A 24,842-nucleotide genomic window follows, 5' to 3' on the forward strand; every position below is an offset into this window, starting at 1 on the left:
CCTAAATAGTAATATTAACACAGATCCATTGCAGTAACCAACGTTTTGGGCCTAAGCCCGTTGTCGTGTGAGCATGAAGCAAGTAGGTGTCTGAATAAAAAGGTGTGAGGGAGGAGGGGAAAGAGAGGAGAGGAGGGAAGAAGGGGTAGGGGAAGGAAAACACGCTAACAGGTAAGAGGTCATAGATGGAAAATGCTTATGGGAGTGGGTATCTCTCTGAATTGAGAGGGGAAGCCATGCTTTTTGGAGAAGGAGGACATCTCGGATGTTCTAGAATGGAAGACCTCATCCAAGGAGCAGATGCAACAGTCGAAAACTCCATCAGAAATGTATGATCTTCAAAGTTCACATTTATTGTCAGAGTACATACATGACATCACATACAAACCTGAATTTTTTTTTCCCTGCAGGTGAGGCGAAATTACCACTCATTGGTCAAGTAAAACACTGTTCTAAAACTGTACAAAATACAAATAAACAAATAAAGAAATGTAAGCAAACTGACTGCGATACAGAGTGAAAAAATTCAATAAAGTGCAAAAGTAAGTGTCTGATTGAGTTTATTGTTGAGGAGTCTAATAGTGGATGGGTAGCAGCTGTTCCTAAACCTGGTGGTGCAAGTCTTGTGGCACCTATACCTCTTTCCTGGTGGCAGCAGTGAGAGCCTGCATTAGGTGGAGTGGATCCTTGATGATTGCTGCTCCTCTCAGACGGCAGCATTTTCTGTAGATATTCTCAATGGTGGGGAGGGTCTTGGTCATAGCTTAGAGAAACCGTAGGATTAGAAAATCTTGCATTGATCTAAATGTGAATATTCTGATCACAATTGTTTCCAAGCACTCTGAGATACCAAAAATAAAACTGATGGTTTCTGTGCTTCATCATTAACTATCTGTGGCATTTAAAAAATAATATCCAGTTTCAAGGTGAAAAATTGCAAAATGGGGTTCAGGCAATTTATGGTGCACCAGGGTATTCAGTTATAGACACAGAATGTTAGTAAGCCAAGAGAAATATAAAAATTGCAGATGTTGGAATCAATGAGCAAACGACGAGAATCTGGAGGGACCCAGCAAGTCAGGCAGTATCCAAGAAAGGTTTAGGGCAAGATTTTGTCCCTCCAATTTCTCATTGTTTGCTCATGGAAATAGGCCTCATTTTCCTTCCAGTATCCTGCCACAAATTCCACATCCCATTGCCACACTGACATGTCCGTCCATGGCCTCATCTAAGGTCTCATTGAGGCCACATGCAAATTGAAGGACCAACATCTTGTATTCTGTCTTGACAGTCGTCCATGAGACGACTTCAATATTGACCCCCATTTTCACATCCCTCTGACTCCTTTCCTTCCCCCTCTTTCCTCTGCCCGTCACCCATACCTTCCTTCCTTCAGGTCCTTGGCCCTTCTCTTCCTTTCTCCTATCAGAGATCAGAGGCTCCTTTCTCAGTCTCTGCCACCACCTCCTTTACTTTCTCCCCCCCCCCCACCCCGACCCCAACTAGTATCTGCTGATTATGTTAACCTGTTTTCCTCTCCATGAATTTGGCTTTTCACTTGATTTTTGGCATATCGGAGGGAGGATTCAGGACCAAGATGTCAACTGCCCGTTGCTTTCCATACGTGCTGGTTGACCTGCTGAGTTCCTCTAGCACTTTTTTGTATTGTCCAATCAGTCTACTGAGTTTTTATGGACCTGACCGCTCATTTGTACTGATCCTATATTAGTCACACTTATTCACTCCTATTAACACCCCATCTAATCACATATGATACTACTCATCTACACATTGGGGGTAAATTACATTGGCCAATTTACCTATCAACCAGCATATTATTGGGATGCGAGAGATAAAGGAGCACCTAGAAAAATCATACAGGGTGATGGGAACATACAACCTCCATGCATACTGCACCAAAGTCAAGATTGATTCTAAATCAATGGTGCTGAGCAGCAATGGCTCTCATAGCTGTGCATCTAACCACCCTTCCTGCCATTGTGCTGCTTATGTTCAGGCTCACACCTCTTCTAAAGAACGAAAGCATACTTGAATCAAACAGTGCCCCAAATGCAGACAGAAAAATACTCCTCCTTGGCAAAGCTCTACTGCAGAATGATCTGCCAGTACTTTCAAACCTAAAATCTTCAACGATATTGATACTTTTTAAATTAACGTTGAGAAAAATGCAACACCAGCGTTCTTAGAAAGTCCATCAAGATTGAGGACTTTCTTCCACTCCAATTTTATGGATGTCGAGAAATTTGTTGAGGGCAGTGGAGGACCCTGGCTTCACAGATTACAGCAAATGCTGCTTGAAAGGCAAGCAGATAGGCAGTTTTGGAGGCAGTGCATTATTTCCTTGGGTTACGCCAGGCTTTTGTATGCAGCTGTCATATGAATCGGAGGTTGTAAATGTCACACAAAATGCTCTTTCTTCATTATGAGCAGTCATGGCTCAGAGATAGAGTTGATTAGACATTACACTTTCCCACAATTTTGAGACTCTTTATCTTTGTCTATCTGTGATGGAGCTCAGAATATTTCTACAAAAAAATGGCCAAGGAGGGGATACTGGTTTTAGTTTATTTATCCTGCCAACCTGGGGAATTTCAAAGAAAGGTAATCACTAGCCTTTCTCTTGTGCTTTGAGATGCCATCTGGTACTAAGTACTTGTAATACCTCACCTCACTTTCCTTACTAATGTGAATGTATTTCTTCAGCTGTGCTTGCAACTTCATCTGAGCTCTTTGTGTACAGATATTTCTTTCACCATAAATGTTATTGTTAACAATGCATTTTTGCTGGTAACAAGGAGATCATGCAGCTTCATAGCAAGAGACAAGGTTTTGAATTTATCCACTTTGCTGCTAAATGGTTGTGAGGTAAGTGTGCAAATAAAGTTGGTTAAGTATTAAAAACCCAGATCAAGTTGTTCTTGAAAGAACAAATATAACATGGTGTCAGAAGTGTCTGAGTGAGTAAGAGAAGACAATAGTTTGTAAACGTGGAAAAGTTAAGTCCTCGCACACTGTTGCAGTTCACTGGCAATCTAGCTCATAATTGGAAACACTTCAAACTGCAATTCAACATTTATATAGGAACTGGTGGAATGGGAGAGACCAATGGAAAACAGAAAGCATCTATGTTTCTGCATGTGATGGGTGAAGATGCCTTGGACATCTATAACAGAAGTAGAAGCTGAACTTGGCCAGTAAATTGCAGCTCTGACAAAGGTAGAAGAGTGGGCATGTGAATTTTCCATGTTTCCCACATTTTAAAAATGAATTTTCCGCACTTTTGAATGATTTCCGCGTTCAGGAGCTTGGATTGGGGCCCATCGGTCTTCTCACTGCTACCTTCGGGCAGAAGTGCAGCGGACCTTAGGTTCCTGGCAGGAAGCAATGGACCTCAGGCTCTTGGCGTGTGTGAGGCCTCGGGAGAAAGAGGTTGGTGATCGGCGGCAGCCAGCATTTTTTTTTAGAAATTCAAGATGAAGGTGGAATAAAGCAGTGAACACACCATGAAGGTACCAAAAAGGCAAAGGATAAATTGACAAATCACTGCAAGGGTAAACATTTTGAAAGTCAATAAAAATAATAAAAATGTTATTGGTATACAATGATGTATTCACATTATTTTGTCATGTGCAGTTTTACTTTGAAATGCAGAGAGGCTTGAAACTAGAAATTTTGTGTGTAAATCTTCAAAAGTTTTCCAAATGGGGGTGTTGTCCCCCAAACTCCCCACAAGGGGTACTGCACTTTCTTGACCTCCACTGTATGCCTCATGCAAGTGCATGGTTCTTTTCCCCTTTTTTAAAAAAAACCTCACTCACACGCCTGGAAGCAAAGAACGGACGAGATATTTAGAGACTCAGCTCGACTCTGATGAGCGACTTCAGCTGCATCTAAAAGAAAGAACAGCTGCATTAAAGGATAAGAATATATCGATACATGAATCTGAGCCCTTAAGAAAACAACTTGAATGATAAGGAATTGGAAAATGCAAACTACCTTCTTTCAACTACAAAGCTTAAAGGAACCGCCACACCATCAGAAGAGGACCTTACAGCGATGTTGCCCACTGCAGCTCCTGTGGCCAAAATGGTGAAGCCTGCAATGAAGCGCTCAGAGTGATATAATGGATAGGTCGAAACCCAAGATCGATTGCTGTTGACAAAGCAGGAAAATAAGAGAGTGAATAAATGTTTGGTTGAAATTGTGAGCAATGGAGATGAAAGTCCCGTTTCTGAAGCGCCAGCGTGAAGAACATGAACGTGTGCAAAAATCGGTGGCAATTCTTTCAGCTAAATTAGAAGATGCCAAGAAGGAAATTTACCATTTACAAAAATGCACTCATGAGGCAAATAAGCATGCTTCATTACTCAACAGGGAGAACCAAGGTTACAAAATGCAAGTGGCAGATCTTGCACAGCAGAATAGGGTGCTTTTGATGGAACTCGAAGATGCGCAAGGAAATCATGTTTTACGTGAAGATGAAGTTAGTTCTGGCGACAAGCAGTTCCTCAGAAGTGATTGCTCAGCATCTGGTGACCTGTCGAAATGGGGAGGAGCTGCAATGGCAAAATCAACAGCTACTGGTGACTGTTCCTGAGCTTGCTGATAAACAGGAAAAGGAAGAGCAGTAAAAAAAAACCTTCACAGATTTCTCAACTACAGCTGAATCTTGCTGGTGCCCTGAATGAACCTGCAGCTTTGTGAAGTCAGAAGTCATCTGATGTAACTGGTGAAAAGAGACTGACCACGGAATATAGATACTTTTGTTATATAGACATAGTATTGTTTGTGTTTTTTTTAAAAAGGGGAAAAATATGTTAAGTGTAAATAAAGTTGGTTAAGTGTTAAACCCATTTAAAGTTGTTCTTTTTTGAAAGAACAAGCATAACAGAAAGGAAGGTTTAGATTGTTGAGTACACTTGTATAGATCAGCACAACTTCATGAGTCAAAGGGCCTGTGTTGTCCCGTTATATTCTGTTAACCTGAACGCAAATTCACTTGGTCCATCTCTGGCAACAGTTTCCCATTTCTCAATTTCTAGACAAGCTCTCTACCGATATTTTCTGCGAAACAACCAACTCCCACAATTACCTCGGCTACACCTCTTCACACTCTGTCTCCTGTAAGGATTCGATTCCTCTCAATTCCTCTAGTCTCCATTACATCTGTTCTCAGGATGTTTTCATTCCAGATCATCTGGGATGTCCTCCTTCTTCAAAAAAACGTGTAGTTTCTCTTCGACTGCCATCAGCTCCGCCCCTTACCCTTGCCCTCTCTGCCCCAAGACGTAACAAAGACAGGATTTCCCTTGTCCTTACCTACCACCCCACCAGCCTCTGCATCCAATATATTATCCTCTGCAGTTTCTGCCACCTACAATGTGATACCACCACTGGACATCTCTTACCCTCCCTGCAAGGACATCTCCCTCCCAGACTCTCTTGTCCATTTGTCCCTTCCCACTAAATTGCCCCCTCAGTACTGTTACAACCTAGACCAGCAGCAATAGAAATTCACCAAGACAATAGTATCTTTAAAACAATCATTTTTATTAGTAATATAATATTTCTTACTTAACTCTAAACTTAACACCAGTTTAGGCAAAATTCTGAAGAAATGTTTCAAATTTAAAGTTCAGTCTTAAAGATCTTTTGTGTTGAAACTCAGTCTTAAAACTGTTGATCTTGTCGAGCTGCTTTTAGAGAAATATTTCATCATACAAATGACTTTTTTCCACTCTCCCCCTCTCTTGCACGGAGGTTACAGAACTTGTGATGTTCACGATGATTTCACAAACCCAGGCAAGGGTTTTACGAAGTAACTGTTAAAAATGGATGATCTTGTTTTCTTTCATTCAAAAGTGACCATTTAAACTGGTCATAATATCATTGCTTTGAAGAAGACCGCAGAGCCCACCTCACTGACAAAAGGCAAAGGAGGAAAAACCCAACACCCAACCCACCAATTTTCCCCTGCAACCGTGTCTGCCTGTCCCGCATCGGACTTGTCAGCCACAAACGAGCCTGCAGCTGACGTGGACATTTACCCCTCCATAAATCTTCGTCCGCGAAGCCAAGCCAAAGAAGAAGAATATCATTGCTCTCTCTCTTGATAAAGAGAAGCAGCAAAGTAGCCATTTTTTCTGAAACCTTTCCAATTCTGTGTTCCTCACTTGACAAGAACATGACAACTGTCCTTCTCATAGAAGGATACTACATTTCTGACTTCAGATGGTTCATTATTAAAGATGCTTTCTTGGAAATGTCATAATCACATGACAGCTGGTTCTATTTAAAGTTTCATTTCTTCAGAAACATGAGGGAACAAACAAATGGTCTTCAACCCGTCTACACAGGTCATGAAGCAAACATGCATTGTCTTCAGTATTTCTATGGAACAATCATAACTCTTTTATGGCTGAGCTTGCTTACAGCACCTCTCAAAATTGTTGTTCTCTCGTGTGTAAGTGTCTTTGTTAATGTTTTCCTGTTTCCAACCCACAGAGTATCTCTAAAATACAATATATTATAATCTTAAGATTAATAATAACACATCTCAAGTCCACACCTATGACCGCAAGAAATGCTACACCTCCAAGCAACATTTCTCTTGTGAATCTGCAGAAGTCATCAACTACGTCTAGTGCTATCATTGGGGCCTACTCAACATCAGAGAGATCGGACATGTAACAGCCGTGCTCGTGTCAAGGTAGAAAAAATATAACCAAACCACAGTACAACACACACAATTTATTTGAGGAATGAGGAGCATTTAGTGGTGGGTAGACAAGGTCACATCACTAATATTGGTGAATCTCATTCAAAGAACAGTCAGAAGGTACAATATTTAAGGCATTTTCTTCCATACAGATTTGATTACATTTCTTTGAACTCATGTTACAAGCTTATGTTTTACATCTTGCATATCTTTTCTAAAGGCAGGGAAATGGTTTGATGTCCATCATTATTCTCATGTACAAGTCATAATCAAGAGATATTTTTATTGTATACAAAATTAACAGAAGCCTGGAATACTTGCTCCCAGTACATATTGACATCCATTCTCTGCCTGCCTAATTTCTGGTCTTTAACACATGTAAATGGCTAGTTTCACACTAATCTTGTCATCAAAATTAATATTGTTTCTTCTGGGCAGAAACAATATTAAATTGGAACTGGGTTGGTGCAATTAGAGTCACTGGATGCTCTACATCCTTTGACAATTCAAATCGCATCTGACAGGTAGTGGACTCAATCAAACACGTTTGGGTGGGAAGCCCATTTATGAATGGGAGCTTGTTTGACAAGTAGTTGTATAAAAGCTGGAAAGGAACCACCAGCAATAAAACACATTTTGAGTATTTTGTATAAAACGGCACGAGGAAAAAAAATATTCCGAAAACACCCTAGTTTCAGATTAGTTCCTTTAACTATGGACAATTTAATTCTACATGCCTGGTTCCATAAAGGGATTAGATATATAGAAGATTGTTATGTACAAGGGCAATTAATGTTATGCAAATAATTAAAAAATAAATACAATATTTATAATAATACAATCTTCTGTTACTTTCAATTTAGGAGCTTTTCTCAGAGAAGAATTAGGACTGACTATGATGTTACCAGAGAGCTGTGAAATGGAAATTTTAATTCGAAAGGGCAACACAAAGAAATTCATTTCACTTATGTATTCTTTACTTCAATCGGGTACTCCTAAACAGGAGTTACATCAATCAAAACAAAGATGGGAATCAGACTTGAATATCAGTATTGATGAATATATCTGGCTGAATTTATAATGATTGTGTATGACTAATACAATTAAGTAAAGGTACAGGCTGGTGCAATATAATTTTTTTTGCATCAGCTATATCTTACCCTGCAAACATTTTATAAATTAAACTCTTAATTTTTCCGATATATGTTTTCGATGCAGGGGAGAAACAGGTACTTACATTCTACCTGGTCATATCCAAATTGAAACCCTTTAAGAGTTTTACTAAATCAAATTATTGGGAAACAATTGGCTCCAAGTCCAAAATTGTTTCTCTTAGGAAATATTGTGGACGTAAGACTGTCAAAGTACCAATTAAGAGTTTTTAAAAATTGCATTGGAAGTGGCCAGGAAATTTTTTCCTGTTACTCAAAAGTCTGATTCTCTCTTGGAAATAGCCTGTTGGAATACTGGAATTCATGGTTGTGCTCCCCTGGAGAAAATCACTTACAATTTAAGGAACAAGTACAACACATTTTTGCAGGTATGGAAATCTTACCTACGAAGTGTAGGGTTGAATACTTAACATTTTTCTTCCTTTTATTGAGATCTAGACAAAAATAATTGGGCTCCTTTTTTGTTGAATTGGACTCCAGATCTTATGAGCTCCTTTCTTTTCCTTTTTCCTTCTTCTGTCCTTTTTTCTTTCTTCTCTCTTCCCCTTTCTTTTTTTCATTAGGGTTTTGTTGTGGCGGTGGGGGGGGGGGGGGGGGGTTGTAGATAGGGGCTATATTTGGAATTTAATTAACATTTAATTATTTATGTTTTTAATAAAAATTAAATAACTATTTATTTGTTCAACAAGGTTATTACATACAGTAAAAAAAGTACATATTATGAACGATAAAATAATTTTATATTAAAAAAGAAATAGAAAGAAGAACCTTCCCCCTCTCAGCCAGCTCTCTAGGAGAGCTTTCTTTCTAATTATTTATCTGTGATGGTAATTTTGGTACCGTTTGTTGATAAAATCAAAATATTTTTTAAAAGTAATTCTAGAGCCTGGGGGTAGTGAGATTGTTCTGAAATGACTTGGGCAGAAGTGATCATTGATCCTAATTCCCTGCCTGGAAGGTTTGCTACCCTAAAAATCAACTTTTCCAGTTTCCATGAAACCCTCCTCCTGAGTCTCTTTCCCTACCCCTCTTTTTTACCTCCAGCTTCGCACCCCTCTTCCCTTCCCATTCTGAGAACAACCCTCTCCCCGTCATTTCTCAGTCTTTTCACTCCCACCTGTATCCACCTCTTTCCCTGTTAGCCTGCATTCCTCCCTCCACCTTTTTGTTCAGGTGCCTGCCTGCGTTTTGCTCACCCCTTGACGAAAGCCTTTGGGCCAAAAACTTTACTTCCGATAGATGCTGCATGACCTGTTGAGTTTCTGAAGCACTTTTGTGAAAATGCTAACCATGCCCTTCCAGATAGAGCTTGACCTCCTAAGCGTTTGCAATAGTTTCAAATTTTCATTTTGAAAAAAATATTTGTTTTTAAATCAAATCCACCGATCAAGAAGCGGCAAGTTTCACAAAATTATTTTGGCTGTTTTAACTATCATTACCATTTGGAACCCGATAGTGTTAGAAATAAACAGAAGGAAACTACTACTGGGGTTTAAAGTTAAACACACAAGATCTCAGTCGCTTCGCACCACCGAAAATGTTCAGAACACCCCAAGTTGCTATCCCGAGGCAGTCGTGTTGATGGGCTGGCTGGAGAGCCGACACGAACATGGCTGCTCAGAATTAAAGAAAGACTGCAATGTTACAAATTTCATTTACTGCATCAATACGTCGCGACTTGTCTACTTACGTTTCATTACGCTAGTCCCAAATATTTCAGACTAATGGACCCTAAATATAGCTTAGTGATGCCCGATCTGCAGCCATTCGATCGCGTGTCTATTTTTAAAAGGATTGCAAAGGTCTTGTGTATTTCAGACCCACTTCCTGTCATTCCTGCTCCTCTCCCTCAACTTTTATCCCACTTTAAAGGCGCTGCACCTGGAACACACAATTCCGTTTAATTGCAAAGGTCTTGTGCATTTCAGACCCGCTTCCTGTCATTCCTGCTCCTCTCCCTCAACTTTTATCCCACTTTAAAGGCGCTGCACCTGGAACACACAACTCCGTTTAATTGCAAAGGTCTTCTGTAGTTCAGACCCGCTTCTTGTCATCCCTGCTCCTCTCCCTCAACTTTTATCCCCCTTTAAAGGCGCTTCACCTGCAACACACAACTCCGTTTAATTGCAAAGGTCTTGTGCAGTTCAGACCCGCTTCCTGTCATCCCTGCTCCTCTCTCTCAACTTTTATCCCACTTTAAAGGCGCTTCACCTGCAACACACAACTCCGTTTAATTGCAAAGGTCTTGTGTATTTCAGACCCGCTTCCTGTCATCCCTGCTCCTCTCTCTCAACTTTTATCCCACTTTAAAGGCGCGGCACCTGCAACACACAACTCCGTTTAATTGCAAAGGTCTTGTGTAGTTCAGACCCGCTTCCTGTCATCCCTGCTCCTCTCTCTCAACTTTTATCCCCCTTTAAAGGCGCTTCACCTGCAACACACAACTCCGTTTAATTGCAAAGGTCTTGTGCAGTTCAGACCCGCTTCCTGTCATCCCTGCTCCTCTCTCTCAACTTTTATCCCACTTTAAAGGCGCTTCACCTGCAACACACAACTCCGTTTAATTGCAAAGGTCTTGTGTATTTCAGACCCGCTTCCTGTCATCCCTGCTCCTCTCTCTCAACTTTTATCCCACTTTAAAGGCGCGGCACCTGCAACACACAACTCCGTTTAATTGCAAAGGTCTTGTGTATTTCAGACCCGCTTCCTGTCATCCCTGCTCCTCTCTCTCAACTTTTATCCCACTTTAAAGGCGCGGCACCTGCAACACACAACTCCGTTTAATTGCAAAGGTCTTGTGTAGTTCAGACCCGCTTCCTGTCATCCCTGCTCCTCTCTCTCAACTTTTATCCCCCTTTAAAGGCGCTTCACCTGCAACACACAACTCCGTTTAATTGCAAAGGTCTTGTGCAGTTCAGACCCGCTTCCTGTCATCCCTGCTCCTCTCCCTCAACTTTTATCCCACTTTAAAGGCGCTGCACCTGCAACAAACAACTCCGTTTAATTGCAAAGGTCTTGTGTATTTCAGACCCGCTTCCTGTCATCCCTGCTCCTCTCCCTCAACTTTTATCCCACTTTAAAGGCGCTGCACCTGCAACACACAATTCCGTTTAATTGCAAAGGTCTTGTGCAGTTCAGACCCGCTTCCTGTCATCCCTGCTCCTCTCTCTCAACTTTTATCCCACTTTAAAGGCGCTTCACCTGCAACACATAACTCCGTTTAATTGCAAAGGTCTTGTGTATTTCAGACCCGCTTCCTGTCATCCCTGCTCCTCTCTCTCAACTTTTATCCCACTTTAAAGGCGCTGCACCTGCAACACACAATTCCGTTTAATTGCAAAGGTCTTGTGCAGTTCAGACCCGCTTCCTGTCATCCCTGCTCCTCTCCCTCAACTTTTATCCCACTTTAAAGGCGCTGCAACACACAACTCCGTTTAATCAGTTCCTATAAAATACTGTTTCACCCCCCCCCACCCCTTCAGAAACAGTTCCTGATCTGCTGATGGGCTGCCCCCTTTCCCCTTTTTAACGCCAGATGCCCAATAAATCCACGGAATGAAGAATGCTTCCTCCCAAAGCACACTGAAGAATAAAGTCTCTGCCAAGTTGATCCCTGTGCATCCATCTTCCCGGGCCCTGCTTAGTTAAAAATGTTTAAAGCCAAGATGCTGCCGATGTTGCAAACACAGAGCAGGTCAAGAGCGCATTTTATTTCTGAAGCAGCGGTTGATCATTTTCTGCTCTCAATTCAGGGGAGCAGGAATGACTCACGGCAAGGAAGACTTGTCCCGCAGCGGTGGGAAGGGGCGGGGCTCGCAGCCATCAATCCACAAGGTCAGGGCGGGGAACTCCAACTCCCAGGCTGCATCGGGGCGCTGGCGGACGGCGTGACGCACGCAGACGTACTTTGGCCGGGCAAGGGGCCGGGGAGCGCGTTGCTCTGGACTGGCGGTCGGATCCTTGCGGAAGTACAGCTGCCCGACATTGCGATGTCCGATCAGGTAGGCGCCTGTTCTTTTAATGGGCGGGGGGGGTCGCCGAGTGCGCGAGATGAGGACCCAAACGGCGTTCAAATGGAGGCGGAAGGGGACGAAGCCGAGTGAGGGCTTGAACGCGCACCTGATGGATCGGGGACGCGCCCTGCACTCGGGCCCATCGGAGGTCAAGATGTGCATCTGGGGGGGGGGGGGGGTGGGGTGCAGGGGGGGGGGCTCAAAAGAAGTGCAACTTTGTGGATCGGTGACGCTGTGAAGATTACGTGGGGGATGGGAGCTGCAGCTGAATTGCAACTCCATTTTGCTTGATGCTGTGTGTTGGCCTGGAGTCTCAGTTTTAAGACCACAGATGAATGATAGAGATTGCCCATGCAAACCCATTGTGGATCCTGACAGATATTGAGGACTAATTCTTTCTCTCCAAATATCTCATTCATTTGGTCACTTCCATCTTCTCTTTCTCAAATCTGGTTCATTGGCCTGGAAAGTTGTTAAAATAGTCGTGCAAGTTTCCTGCACCAACAGGAAAGGAAAAGCAATCCACCTCATCTGTCGTAGCATCTCTCAACGGTACTGACTTTGTCATCAGTGCCCCAACTTTAAAGTTTGTCTGATGCGAAATAGGACCTCTCCATTTCAGCTCCTCGCTGTGATTGGCACGACGGAAGAAAAAAAAACACACCAAAATCCTGAAACGTTTGCAGATCTTGCAGTGTCTCCCGAAATGGGGACCGAATGATTGACTATCGGAGGGAAAGAGGAGAAGTTTTAAGATCGAGAAGACACGGGGTGTCTGGTTGGGTTGAACGTAGGAATGGGCAAAAGGAGAGCAACAGGGGAATAAATCATGATACAAAGATCGGCTGGAGGATGTGTAAATACCAATAGCAGAATCGTCATCCAAAAGATGTTGCCTCCAGAAAGTTGTATTCCCCATATTTCCATTGAGCTCCTTGAGTAGGACCATAGGAGTCTGGCAACCAAGATATTGGGTTGAAGTAGGACAGTGAATTAAAATGTCAAATGACCCTTATGGACTGCACAGAAGGGCTTTGCAAAGTACTAACTCGATCTTCATGATGTAGCATCAAAAACATTGAATACAATATATCAAGTTGAAGGGAGTACAAATAAGTTATTTAATTTGGAGACTGACTCCTTGACAGTGGGAAGAGCAGAACTAAAAGAATAGATGCTGTATTTTGTGTTGGATGGGAAAAGAGGCTGCATTGATCGTAATGGAGAAATTGTGTGTGTGCTGGATGGAACGCAGTGAGAAGAGGCTAAGGGTTTGGAGATGTTGGAAATTTAATCTGTTGATTATGGTGAAATGGAATGTGAGGACAAGATCATGATTTAGAAGCACATGTGGGCTATTCCTCCCATTGAGTCTGCTTAGCATTCAAATTGTAGCTGATGTCTTCCTTTCAACCCCATTCTACTGACTTTTTCCCACAGCCTTTTATACCCATCAATCTCTGCTTTAAATATACCCAGTTGCTTAGTCGCGCAGTCATTTGTGACAGCGTGTTGAATAGATTCACAACCCCTTGACTCAAGAAATTGCTCCTCATCTCTGATCCAAAGGGATGCACTTTTATTCTGAGGTTGTGAATTGATTGGAAACATCTTCTCAACATCCACTCTATCCAGCACTTTCAATATCTGGAACGTTTCAATGAGATTCCCCTCATCCTTCTAAACTCCAGTGAGTACAAGTCCAGATCCATCAAATACCTCGTCTGTTAACCTTCTCAAGTCCTCTTGAAAAGAATGCTGACTGCCTTTGCTTTCCTTGCTATTGACTCAACTTTCAAGTTGACATTTAGGGAATCCTGCACATGGACTCCTCAGTCCCGTTGGACTTTTGCATTCTGAATTCTCTACCTATTTAGAAAATAATCTTTGCCTTTATTCCTTCTGCCAAAGAGCATGACCTTGCACTTCCCTACACTGTATTCTATCTGCCACTTTATCCATTCTCCCAACCTATTCAAGTCTCTCTGCAGGCACCCTACTTCCTCAACACTATCTGTCCCTTCATCTCTCTTCATATCATTCACAGATTTGACCACAGAACCATCATCTAACTCATTTACATGTAGTGTGATAGAAGCAGACACAACTCCAATCCCCTGCGGAACATCAGTAGTCAACAGGAGCTAGTCAGAAAACATCAACTTTTCCAGTTTTTGCTAACCTTTCCCCCCCTCCTTTCCCTTTCCCCTGTCAGCTCTCCATCCCCTTACTTCTCTATTTATCTAGCCATTCCTCCTCCCTTCTCTACCTATTAACTCCTGCCTTTGCGACCACTCCTCACCCTTTACCTTTTTGTTCACACCCATGCCAACATTTTTCCATACCTTGATGAAATGTTTTTTTTTTAATCTTTGCTATATAAAGGACACTGACCTGCTGAGTTTCTCCAGCATTGTGTTTTTACTTAAACCACTGTAGACTTGCAAGTGTTACTTCTTACCCAATACTTTTTCCCCTAGTGAGTTTGACCAGAATATGCTCAAAAAATTCATCTTGTGGGCCTTCCACAGTCCCTTCTCTTTGGACCCAATGCAAATCTGATTTTCCTATGCTTATTGACCACCATAATATTGCCCTTTTCTACACGGCTTCACGTGCTCCTGTTATAATTTATACTCTACATCCTGAATGCTATTTGGAGGCCTGTATGTAACTCTCATCAGGGTCTTTTTACCCTTGGAGTTACTCTACTCTTCCCACAAGGGTTCTGCATCTTCTAATTCCATGTCCCTTCTTGCTAAGGATTTGATTTGATTTTTAAAAAAATTGACAGATCCACCCCCAAGTCCTTTGTCCACTTGTCAGTTTTTTGATAGGGGCTCCCAGCTGTGATTCTCCTCAGCCACATCTGTGTTATGCCTACCTCATGTGTGGCAATTTCTAACTGTACTTTAAGTTCATCTACCTTGTTTTGTACAGTGTACTTTACAGTACAAAACTTCAGTTCTGTGTTCACCACCCTTTTCACATTTGTCTCAATATTGCTAGAGTTCAATTTTTATCCTTTTCTAAACTTTGTCCTATATTTTATTCTGGAGAAAAATAACCTCTCTTGCCCTCTCCTTCCCTTTAACTTTATTCATGGGTGTTGAACCTAACCCATTACTATTTATTTTAAAGCCCTATCCACAGCCCTAGTTATGTGATTCGCTGGTCCCAGGACAGTTCACACAGCACACTAATAAACAGTAAATAAATTACAGCTTTCAAGTACATATGTATAAACCTGGTTTCCATCAACAATCGTGGCTTGGGATCCAGGATGGGCCTTTTGCAGTTGGCTCCCCGGAGCTGCCTGCAGCCTGGATTTCAGTGATGGTTTGAAGGCGGTGGGGTGGGGGGGGGGGGGGTGGGGAGAGAGAGAGAGAGGTTTGAATCGCATGCTTTCTGTAGGGAGTTTGTAAGTTCTTCCCATGTCTGTGTGGGCTTCGAAATGTACCGGGGCTGTAGGTTAATTTGGTATAAATTGGGCGGCACAGGCTCGTGGGCCGAAATGGCCAGTTACCATTCTGTATGTCTTAAAAAAAAATTCAGAGAGGCGACATTACCCTCCTCAATCCATACTACCATCAGGTTCCAGACGGAAAGGCCACCTCATCCATCACAATCTACATTACATTCCACCACTCGGAAGTCTCCACACCATACCAATCCATTTACAGGCTAGTACCCCGCAGACATATCTACATTATACACATCCCATACCTACTGATGGATCACCAACTTACCTTTAGCCCCACAGGTCCACCAGCTTCCCCATGGGGAGTTGTGTTCAAGGGACTTGTTCCTGGCTCATTTAATTTTTTCACTGACTCTGGTGTGGCGAGTGGGTGGTATTCCTCGACTGGCCCAGAATGCAAGTGCAGCGCTTCTTACTGACAGTAGCATTGGTATCACCTCCTTATGCTGAAGTGCTGCAGCCACCTCATTGGTCAGTGTCTCTGCCATAGGCTCCTTCAGATTTGAGAGGCATATAGCGACATTCATCTCAGATACCAATGCCATAGCGTTTCATGGGTAACCAGGGGTCGGTCCATCAGCCATGCATCCAGGATGTACTATTTAGACCACAGTGAGCAGCCACAGTTGCTGGTCTGTCAGCTGTGGACCCTCTCGTGCCTGGACACTTCCTGCTCACAATACCATTGATTGCTTGGAGCAGTGCTGTTTGTAATGTCTGCACAAATATTCCCAAGGCCTGCTCACTGTTTGAGGACTCACTCTGAGAGTTGGGACTTTGTGTTGGCCAGATTGTGCACCCTTGAGCTCCTCACCCCACCGAAGGTACCTGATGTGGGGTAAAATTGGTAGGTGATTATTAAACACAGGAATATCAAAACCTGCGGATCCGGACACACCTCTCCCACCCCCACCCTTCTCCAGTGTCGACAGACATCTGTTCGCAGCAGCCCTTCAATAGCTCTGGCTCTGTCGGTGTATTTGTTGGCCATGCGTCCAACTACAGCTCAGTGGTGCAATCTCGGCTTCCAGCACCCACAGGTGAGCCTTCCTGTGAAGGAAGGAGATTCATTCTCTCCAGGTTGGTATTGAGCAAAAATATTGCGACTGTGAGGGTCTAGTCGAAACTCCTTGATCCCTTGTGTTTGAGTAGGTTTGTTGAGTTAAAAGAATCAAGGCTGCACACGTGTCATGAACAAACAGTGTCTTAATTTAGACACAGGGGAATTCACAATGACAGGCACAGGATTCTGAGAAATGAGGCTTTAACTTCTTCAGCACCCACCACCCATAGGTACAGTATATTGCATCACTTTTTTTCTTTGGCTTGGCTTCGCGGACGAAGATTTATGGAGGGGGTAAAAAGTCCACGTCAGCTGCAGGCTCGTTTGTGGCTGACAAGTCCGATGCGGGACAGGCAGAGACGGTTGCAGGGGAAAATTGGTGGGTTGGGGTTGGGTGTTGGGTTTTTCCTCCTTTGCCTTTTGTCAGTGAGGTGGGCTCTGCGGTCTTCTTCAAAGGAGGTTGCTGCCCGCCAAACTGTGAGGCGCCAAGATGCACGGTTTGAGGCGTTATCAGCCCACTGGCGGTGGTCAATGTGGCAGGCACCAAGAGATTTCTTTAGGCAGTCCTTGTACCTTTTCTTTGGTGCACCTCTGTCACGGTGGCCAGTGGATATTGCATCACTAAATAAGTGTATATACACATGATCCTGATCTCAGTGTCGTCGCTGCTTGATATTTGGAATAGGCCCTTTGCCTTCAGGCCTCTGGAGCAGACTGACGTTCAGCAATGGTCACAATTAATGAACACATACAGCAATAATACACAAATATCTATACACTGGGTGCAAATAAATCAAGTGGTAAACATTCTCAACTCCCGTTTGAGAATGAGAGGGTTAAACACATGGTACCCACAACTCTTATCTCTAGCAGACCAATAAGCAGTAAATTAATACATACAAACCTGCTTTCCAGCATCGACCATGACTCAAGATCCAGGACAGACCCATTGCACTCGGCCCTCTGGAGTTGTCTGCAGCCTGAGCTTCAGGGATAGAAACTGCATGTGCTCAGGCTTTTCAATGCAGGATCTGTCTCCATAACTGTGAGTCGCTTCACCTGTGGGCAGATCTAACCATTGATTGGCACCTGGAGTCCAATCATGTCAGCTGCCAGGGCCAATCATGTATCAGCCTTACAGGTGGGCACACGTAACTCTTGATTGTCAGGTGAGAGGGCTAGGCTCCAGCGGAGAGGTCACATGACCCTCCGTAATCCACATTCTTACCAGATTCCAGATAGAGGCCACAATCCACACCCACCAGGTTCCAAATGGAGAGGCCTCCTGACCCATCGCCACACACTACAAATTGACAAACAAATACTTTTGTTTTGAAACAAAAAAAAAATTACATTGGTACCCCAGTCTGGAAGGAGATAATGACAAAAAAAGATAAAGTGATGTTTTAATAGTGCAGGTGGGTCATTTTGTGGTGCCAGAATTGATTATGGTTGGAGTGTTAAGGAAACGTTCAAGAACCTGATGACCATTGGGGAATAAAATCGCTCTTGAATCTACTCTTGCACCCACACTCTCTTCCTCACCACCATTCAGGGCCCCAAACAGTCCTTCCAACTGAAGTAACAGTTGTAAATTTGCAGGGGTTACTGACTCCATTTGGTGCTCCTGCTGTGGCTTCCTCTACATCAGGGAGACTGGACATAGACTGGGAGAACATTTTGTCAAGCACTGTCCGCTGCAATAGTGGGGACCTCCCAGTGGCCAACCATTTAATTCCATGTAAAACACCTAAGTGCAGACACAGTTATTGTAAAACTACACTGAAATATTGGAGGAACTCAGCTGGTATTTCAGTGTCCATTGGAGACAAATATATTGCCGACGCTTTGGCTGGATCCCTTTTTCAAGGAAATATCGGCAATATATCTTTGTCTCCTATGGATGCTGAAAGATCGGTTGAGTTCCTCCAGCATCTTGGTGTGTTTTTTATTTAAATTCTATGCCCCATTCCCATGCTAACATTTCTCTCCATGGCCTCGTGTACTGCCAAACTGAGACCACCCACTAATTGGAGGAAAAGCACCCAATATTCTGTTTGAGCACTTCCAGCTTTTTTTTCTCTTCCCATCCATGTATACAGCTATGACATCTTGCCTATGGGTCTGTATTCCTCCCCCTGCCCCTGCCCCCACCATGTTATTTCAGGTGCCTGTGTGCTTTTTGCTTATACCTTGACAAAGGGCTCCACCTGAAATGTTGATAATGTATCTTTGCTTTAAAGAATGTTGTGTGATATAAGTTTCTTCAGCACTTTTTTGCGTGCTAAACTTCAATCATTGTGTCTGCGGTCTTTCTTGTGTAATTTTGATCTTGAACCCATACATGCTTGACCTTGCGTTTCTGTGCTTTCTTCCCAAAGGTAGCTGCAAGTATGGGTCATGACCAGGGTGATAGGGGTCTTTTATGATGTTGGCTGGCTTCCTGAGACCGTGTCTTGTGTAGATATCTTCAATGGATGGGAGGTCAGAGCATATGATAGACCTGGCTATGAGAGGTTCAGAACAGCAGGAAAGGAGTAGTTTCTGTGGGTGAAACAGTGCGGAAGGAATTAAGGTTGTCATCTTGCTGGCAATTCCCAGATTAGTTCACTACAGTTCCAACATACACTCTGTTGCATTGGCAGGGCAAAATCCTGAAATGTTCTTACCGAACAACATTATAGTAATCCCTTCACGAAAAGAACTCCACTCCTGCAAAAAAAAATTAGAGATGGGTAATAAATATCAACTTTGCCAGCAAATCCTGAAAAATAAACAGAGCATTTGAATCAAAAAGAAATTTATAATTGTAAAAGTTGATAGGCAGTTTCCACTGATGTATTATTACATCATCATTTTAAACACCTTTATAGATGTACCAGTAATTCCTATGTCTGGACTTTTCTTTCTTATACAATGAACTCCAGGTTATTTTATAATTACAGAGCATCTGTACATTTCTCTATCCATGTTGCAACATTTTTTATATATATAGAGTAACATCTCTATTATCTGACACCTACAGGATCACGGATGTCAGATATGCAAATTTTCTGGTTGACTAAGACTCACTTTTCCAAAGCAAAACTAATACAGATCCATTAAGAATGCACCATTTAAAAGACAAGAGACAGTGCAAAAAGTAAAGTTATTTGAATTTTTAAAAAATCGGTATGTCGTCCTTGTGTAAAGTTAACTTTAATCAGGTAATTCCTGTAACTTAACAAAATTTTAATTTGAGCCCTAATTGGTGCCCCTGAAACAGTATTGAACTAGCTGCTGTGCTAACCGTGCCACCACCATATTCAACCCTTCTGCCTTAAGTTAACAGATGAAGTCTTACTAATAGACCTAATACTAATAAAGATTTTTACTAGGCATGGATAGGGAGATGCTAACATAACTTTATTCAACAGCTGCTGCATGCGGGCATGATCAGAGTACTCCGCTGTCTGAGTGTTTGCTACCATCTTCACCAAATAGTTGTGTGTTGCTTCGGAGAACATTTACACGAGCACCTTTCTCATGCTGACAACCCGCTCACCTCCTCACGAATGTTCCGCTCAGACCATTAGGGCACCTTACTCATACTGACAGCCCGGCTCACCTCCTCGCAAGTGCCACAGTCGGGTCCTCAGCACACCTTCCTTGTGCTGATGACCTGACTCACCTCCACGTAAGTGGCAACCAGGAAAAGAATGAGCATGCATTGAGGGCATTGCCTGTTCAGCATAGCAAACCTGGGTGTTTCCAATGAAGACTCAGCCCCCCACCCGCCGCTTCACCACCCCCAACTGCGGTGTCTATCCGCCCAGTCTTATTTATTCAAAATGTATTTTTATTAGTGTCTGTTGTAAAAATGAAGTCCTAGAATTTGAAAAGATCAAAACATTTAGCAAGGCACATCTATAAATCATTTAGCCAGTAGAAATATTAATGTGATTGTGGTCTTTATCTCACAGACCCTAGTTTACAAATTAGAAACTTTGCTTCAATGGATAATTCATCATGAACCCAGTGTTCCGTTTTGAATTTTGAATTCCAGATAATGGGGATTCTACTCTACATAATACCATCAGGATAACTTGTGTAAGTATAAAATTTATTTCATCATTTTGTGCCCACACAAAACTCTAGCCAAAAATAAACCAGAAAACTTTTTTCTTTTGTCAAGACCAATACATATTTTTTGTTCTATCTGGAAGTAGGATAGAATCAAGAATTTGGAATGCTGTATTGTTCAATCAACAAATTTGTATTAGACAAGTTTCAAACTTGAGCTGCTGAGTGTTCTTTTTTATATCCAGCTTTTTGAATTAACTGGACATATTTGGCAATGATATGACCATGAGCTATAGTTTGGACTCAAGTGTCTATTTTCTGGTAAGAGTTGTGCAATTGTATCTTGTAATTTGTCACTTAAATAGAAGGCAAATTCTTTTTGATGCGAAACCTCAATAAAAATAGGGATTAATCAAAAATGGAAGTTTTCCCAAATTTAGTCTTAGTCCAGTGGTGTCGCCCATTAATTTGTACAAGAGGAACGAAGTAGACCAATCAGACATATTAGCCTACATTATAACCTAACTAATCAGATTGTAGCTCAACTCCATTTAGTTATTGTACTTCTACACCCTGTTATCCTGAGTTTACTAATATATATCATTCAATATGAAAGTTGTCTTGGTAACCACAGGCATTTGGGAGAAATAATTCCAAATTTTTATTATGGTTTTATCTGTAAAATTGTGAATGGTTCAAAATTCCCCTCAAAATGCAGCTGTCGGGTGCCTTTCGTTTCATCCAGAAGCTCCACTTTTCCCTGGAGATAGCACCTGCTCCTTCTTTAGTGATCTGGATCTCCTGTCTTAAATGCCTGTGTCCTGGCTCTCAGGAGGTTCTGGATTTCATTGTCCATCCAGGGCTTCTGGTTGGGGAAAGTCAAGTTTATGCTTTCTATACAGTACTCATAATTTAATCCATAAAGGTTCATAATCAGAAGTGTGCACCTCATAAGTTATGGTGTTCAAAACGGAACACTGGGTTCATGATGAATTATCCATTGAAGCAAAGTTTCTAATTTGTAAACTAGGGTCTGTGAGATAAAGACCACAATCACACTAATATTTCTACTGGCTAAATGATTTATAGATGTGCCTTGCTAAATGTTTTGATCTTTTGCAATTCTAGGACTTCATTTATTAAGATTCCTTTTTACAAATTTACCATATTAACCATTTTTTTATCCATTAATTTTATCTGAGAATAATGACAACTTCCTGTGTCAGTCTGGTTTTAACTGTGTAATAGAGTTTAAAATTTGAAATCACAACTTTCATAATTGAAAATAAAAACCATTCGTTTGTAAAGATTCTGAAAAGTTGAGGCCCCCTAGTTGATTCATATATAATGTTACCTGACAATCTGAATAATTACCTTTCTTTACTATTCTCTGGCTTTAAATTATCACTTCCCTCGATAGCTGGTATCTGGCCTGTCAAAATGTTCTTGCATTTCTATGCACAGTACAACTCCAATTATCCAAAATGGTCAGGGCTGACCTATTTTGGATGACTGGTCATTTTATTAAAAAAAAACAGCCCAGTAGCAACAGCAAATCACTTATATCAATGTTTAAATAACAATAAACAACGAGGGAAGGTTTTTTAAGCATTAAAATAATGTTTAATTCTCACCAAAAAAATGGTGGCTGCCGCCAATCCCCGACATGTCCACCAAGCTGCCGCCAAGACCTCCCAACCGCCGCAGCTGGTTCCCCCAACACACCCCCACAGCCTGCTGCTGATCCACAGGGAGGCTTCCCGGGCCGGTGGAACACTCAATGGCAAATTGGTGGGCTCCTATCTCCCAGTGGGCTCATTCTGGTAGGGGCTGTTCCAGCTTAGCATCCTGGTTCTTGATGTTGGAGTCTGACACAGACCCAGTCTTTGGCTGCTCGCATTCCCTCTACTAGCCCCCTCCGGCGAACATCTGACACCTCCCCACTGAGGTCCCTGCACCAGGAGCCCAAGGTCCCATTCCTGCTTGGAGACCGGTCTCCTTGATGATGCTGGGACAAGGGATTCTTCTGACGGCTTGTGGCTGGGAGAAAGTGGCCACAGTACGAGAGGGAGAGTTGGAGAGAAAAGTCAGTAGGGGTAGGTAAAGAAGAAATTGAAAGAGAGGGAGGGGGGAGAGTTGCCTGAAATGAGGACAATCATTCTAATTTCATGTTAGGTGAGTTTTTTTTCTAACCTGTGAAGTTGGTTTAGCTCAAAAAAAAAATTTGGATAACTGAGGAATTCTGATTGTTTCGGATATCCTCATTTGTCCAAAACTTTTCAGAGTCAAACAGACGCCACTTCAGAGCCCAAAAAAATTTCGGTTAAATGAGGATTTCAGATAATCCAATTTCGGATAATCTGAGTTGTACTGTATTCTCATTTTACCTGTAATCTTTTGTATGGATTGCCTTTTGAAACCATATAGATAACTATTATTATATTTATTGAAAATGATGTAAAAGATGAATTAAACAAAAAAATAAATCATTGTATTAGACTAAAATGTTACCAGTCGTTCAATCTTCTAGCACAACCCATGAAGGAGAATTGAAAACCTCTGGAGCCTCTACTGTTTCTTCCTCACTTTTATCTGAGACAAGGAAGGAGTTATTCAAATGCACATTAATGAAAATAGAAATTGTCATATTAACAGGAAAAATGCCATCTAAGGCTAGATCATTCTGCATAGCTGTCACCTGTTTCTAGATATTACCAGGATTTAGTTGAAACTCGATGTTTTGCACTTGGGAATGGAATAGTGGAGAGTGATATTATTTTGCGTAGATATTTGTGTTGACATTAATCAATGGAAATATCTTTTTCTTCATCTTATTTTAATTACACATCCCAAACCTCTAAGTCACAATTAATTTGTTTTTAAAGTATCACCAGAATAATTTTTGTATGCTAGGAATTAAAATGAATTCTACTTTAATAAATGAATAAATAGTAAATGCAGAAATGGGTCTTAATTTGTCTAGCTTTTGGATGTGTTTCTTCACTTTTTTTTGTAGACTTTGTATCCCTCATCTGGTGGGTTATTTAACTTGTTATTTCACAACAACTACTCCAGAATAAAGCAGAGAAAGATGCAAAATCTGAATGGAAAAAGTGTATTTGTTGTACATTTTCACTATACCTGTACAGACTCAAATCAATGGATTAAATCAGTGGATACTTGGGTGTAGTAAAAACAGCAGGTCAGATTCTAATAATGGGTCAAAGACTTTTTTTGCATTCAGAAAGAATATGGCATCAATTTCTTCAAACTATCTCACCTTGTTTCTCCACTACAGGTAGTCCTTGACTTCTGGTGTACGTGAATTATATCCACCTGCACATACAACCACAATTTAAAAATAAATTTTTATAACTACTGTACAAGTACATATTTTGTATTAAAAGTACTGTATACAGAGGTCCCTGCTCCCAGTGGCAGCCTGACACCCAACTCCAATGACTATTAATTACTAGAAGTTCATTTGTTGAGTATCTTTATTAAAGGTTCATTTGTTTAATTTAAAAAAAAATTGCTATAAGCTCTCGTTAAGGCATGCGCGGGGGAGAGAATCCGACTTGCGCCCAATCCAAGTTACGACCAATCCTTTGGTCCCAATTATGGTTGTAAGCCAGAGACTACCTGTGGTGATTTTGAAAGTCTACATAAACTTGTGTTTTACACCGTGACCTTTCAATACTGGAGGAACTGATCTGGCATTTGTCTCTTTGAACGATATGTTACCGTATATTTCGGTGTACAAGTCAAGTCGTGAAATCCCAAAAAAACTCTCAAAAAAATGGGGGTCAACTTGTATACCAGGTATACTTTTGAGACCTTAAATTCAATCTGTGCCGATTCGGTGTACAAGTCGACCCTAGAAAAACAAAAAATCCCAACTGCGACAGATTGAAGACAACAACACAATAAGAACCCTCCAAAATCGCCCTCATTATCATTATCTGAAGCAAAGATGGGAGCATGCACATCCATAATTTCACTGTTAAAACAGTCATCATATGGGTCCCAGTCTGTATCTGTTGAGGTGGTTTCAGTTTTGTTGTCAGTGTCTCACAATATATCCTCTTCCATGCCATCAATTCCACACCGTTAAAATGATTTTATCACAATTTCTACTTTAGCTTTGTCCCATATCTTGAGCACAAAGTTACACAACATATCAAATGTTGCAGCACGCATTGCCCTGCCTTTTGTAAATGACTTTTCTACACTCGACATCCATGTATTCCATTCCTTACGCACATGGCCTTTGACTGGTTTGTTCAAGCAGACAATGAGAGGTTGCAATATA

At 41.7% G+C, this 24,842-nt stretch overlaps 1 protein-coding gene across 2 annotated transcripts in view; it reads left to right on the forward strand.

The window, feature by feature from the left end:
- Window positions 1-11,793: 11,793 nt before the first annotated feature.
- Window positions 11,794-24,842, forward strand: part of sumo1 (small ubiquitin like modifier 1) — a 44,325-nt gene continuing 31,276 nt past the window's right edge. The window contains exon 1 of one of the 2 annotated variants that reach the window (XM_069904826.1): window positions 11,794-11,912. In XM_069904826.1, the coding sequence (XP_069760927.1) occupies window positions 11,901-11,912 (12 nt within the window). In that variant the 5' untranslated portion in view covers window positions 11,794-11,900. Of the gene's footprint in view, window positions 11,913-20,758; window positions 20,852-24,842 lie in introns of those variants that run through there. The other variant, XM_069904825.1, reaches the window with a different exon arrangement.

Source organism: Narcine bancroftii, chromosome 12 (genome assembly GCF_036971445.1).
Source record: "Narcine bancroftii isolate sNarBan1 chromosome 12, sNarBan1.hap1, whole genome shotgun sequence".
Classification (NCBI taxonomy): Eukaryota; Metazoa; Chordata; class Chondrichthyes; order Torpediniformes; family Narcinidae; genus Narcine; species Narcine bancroftii.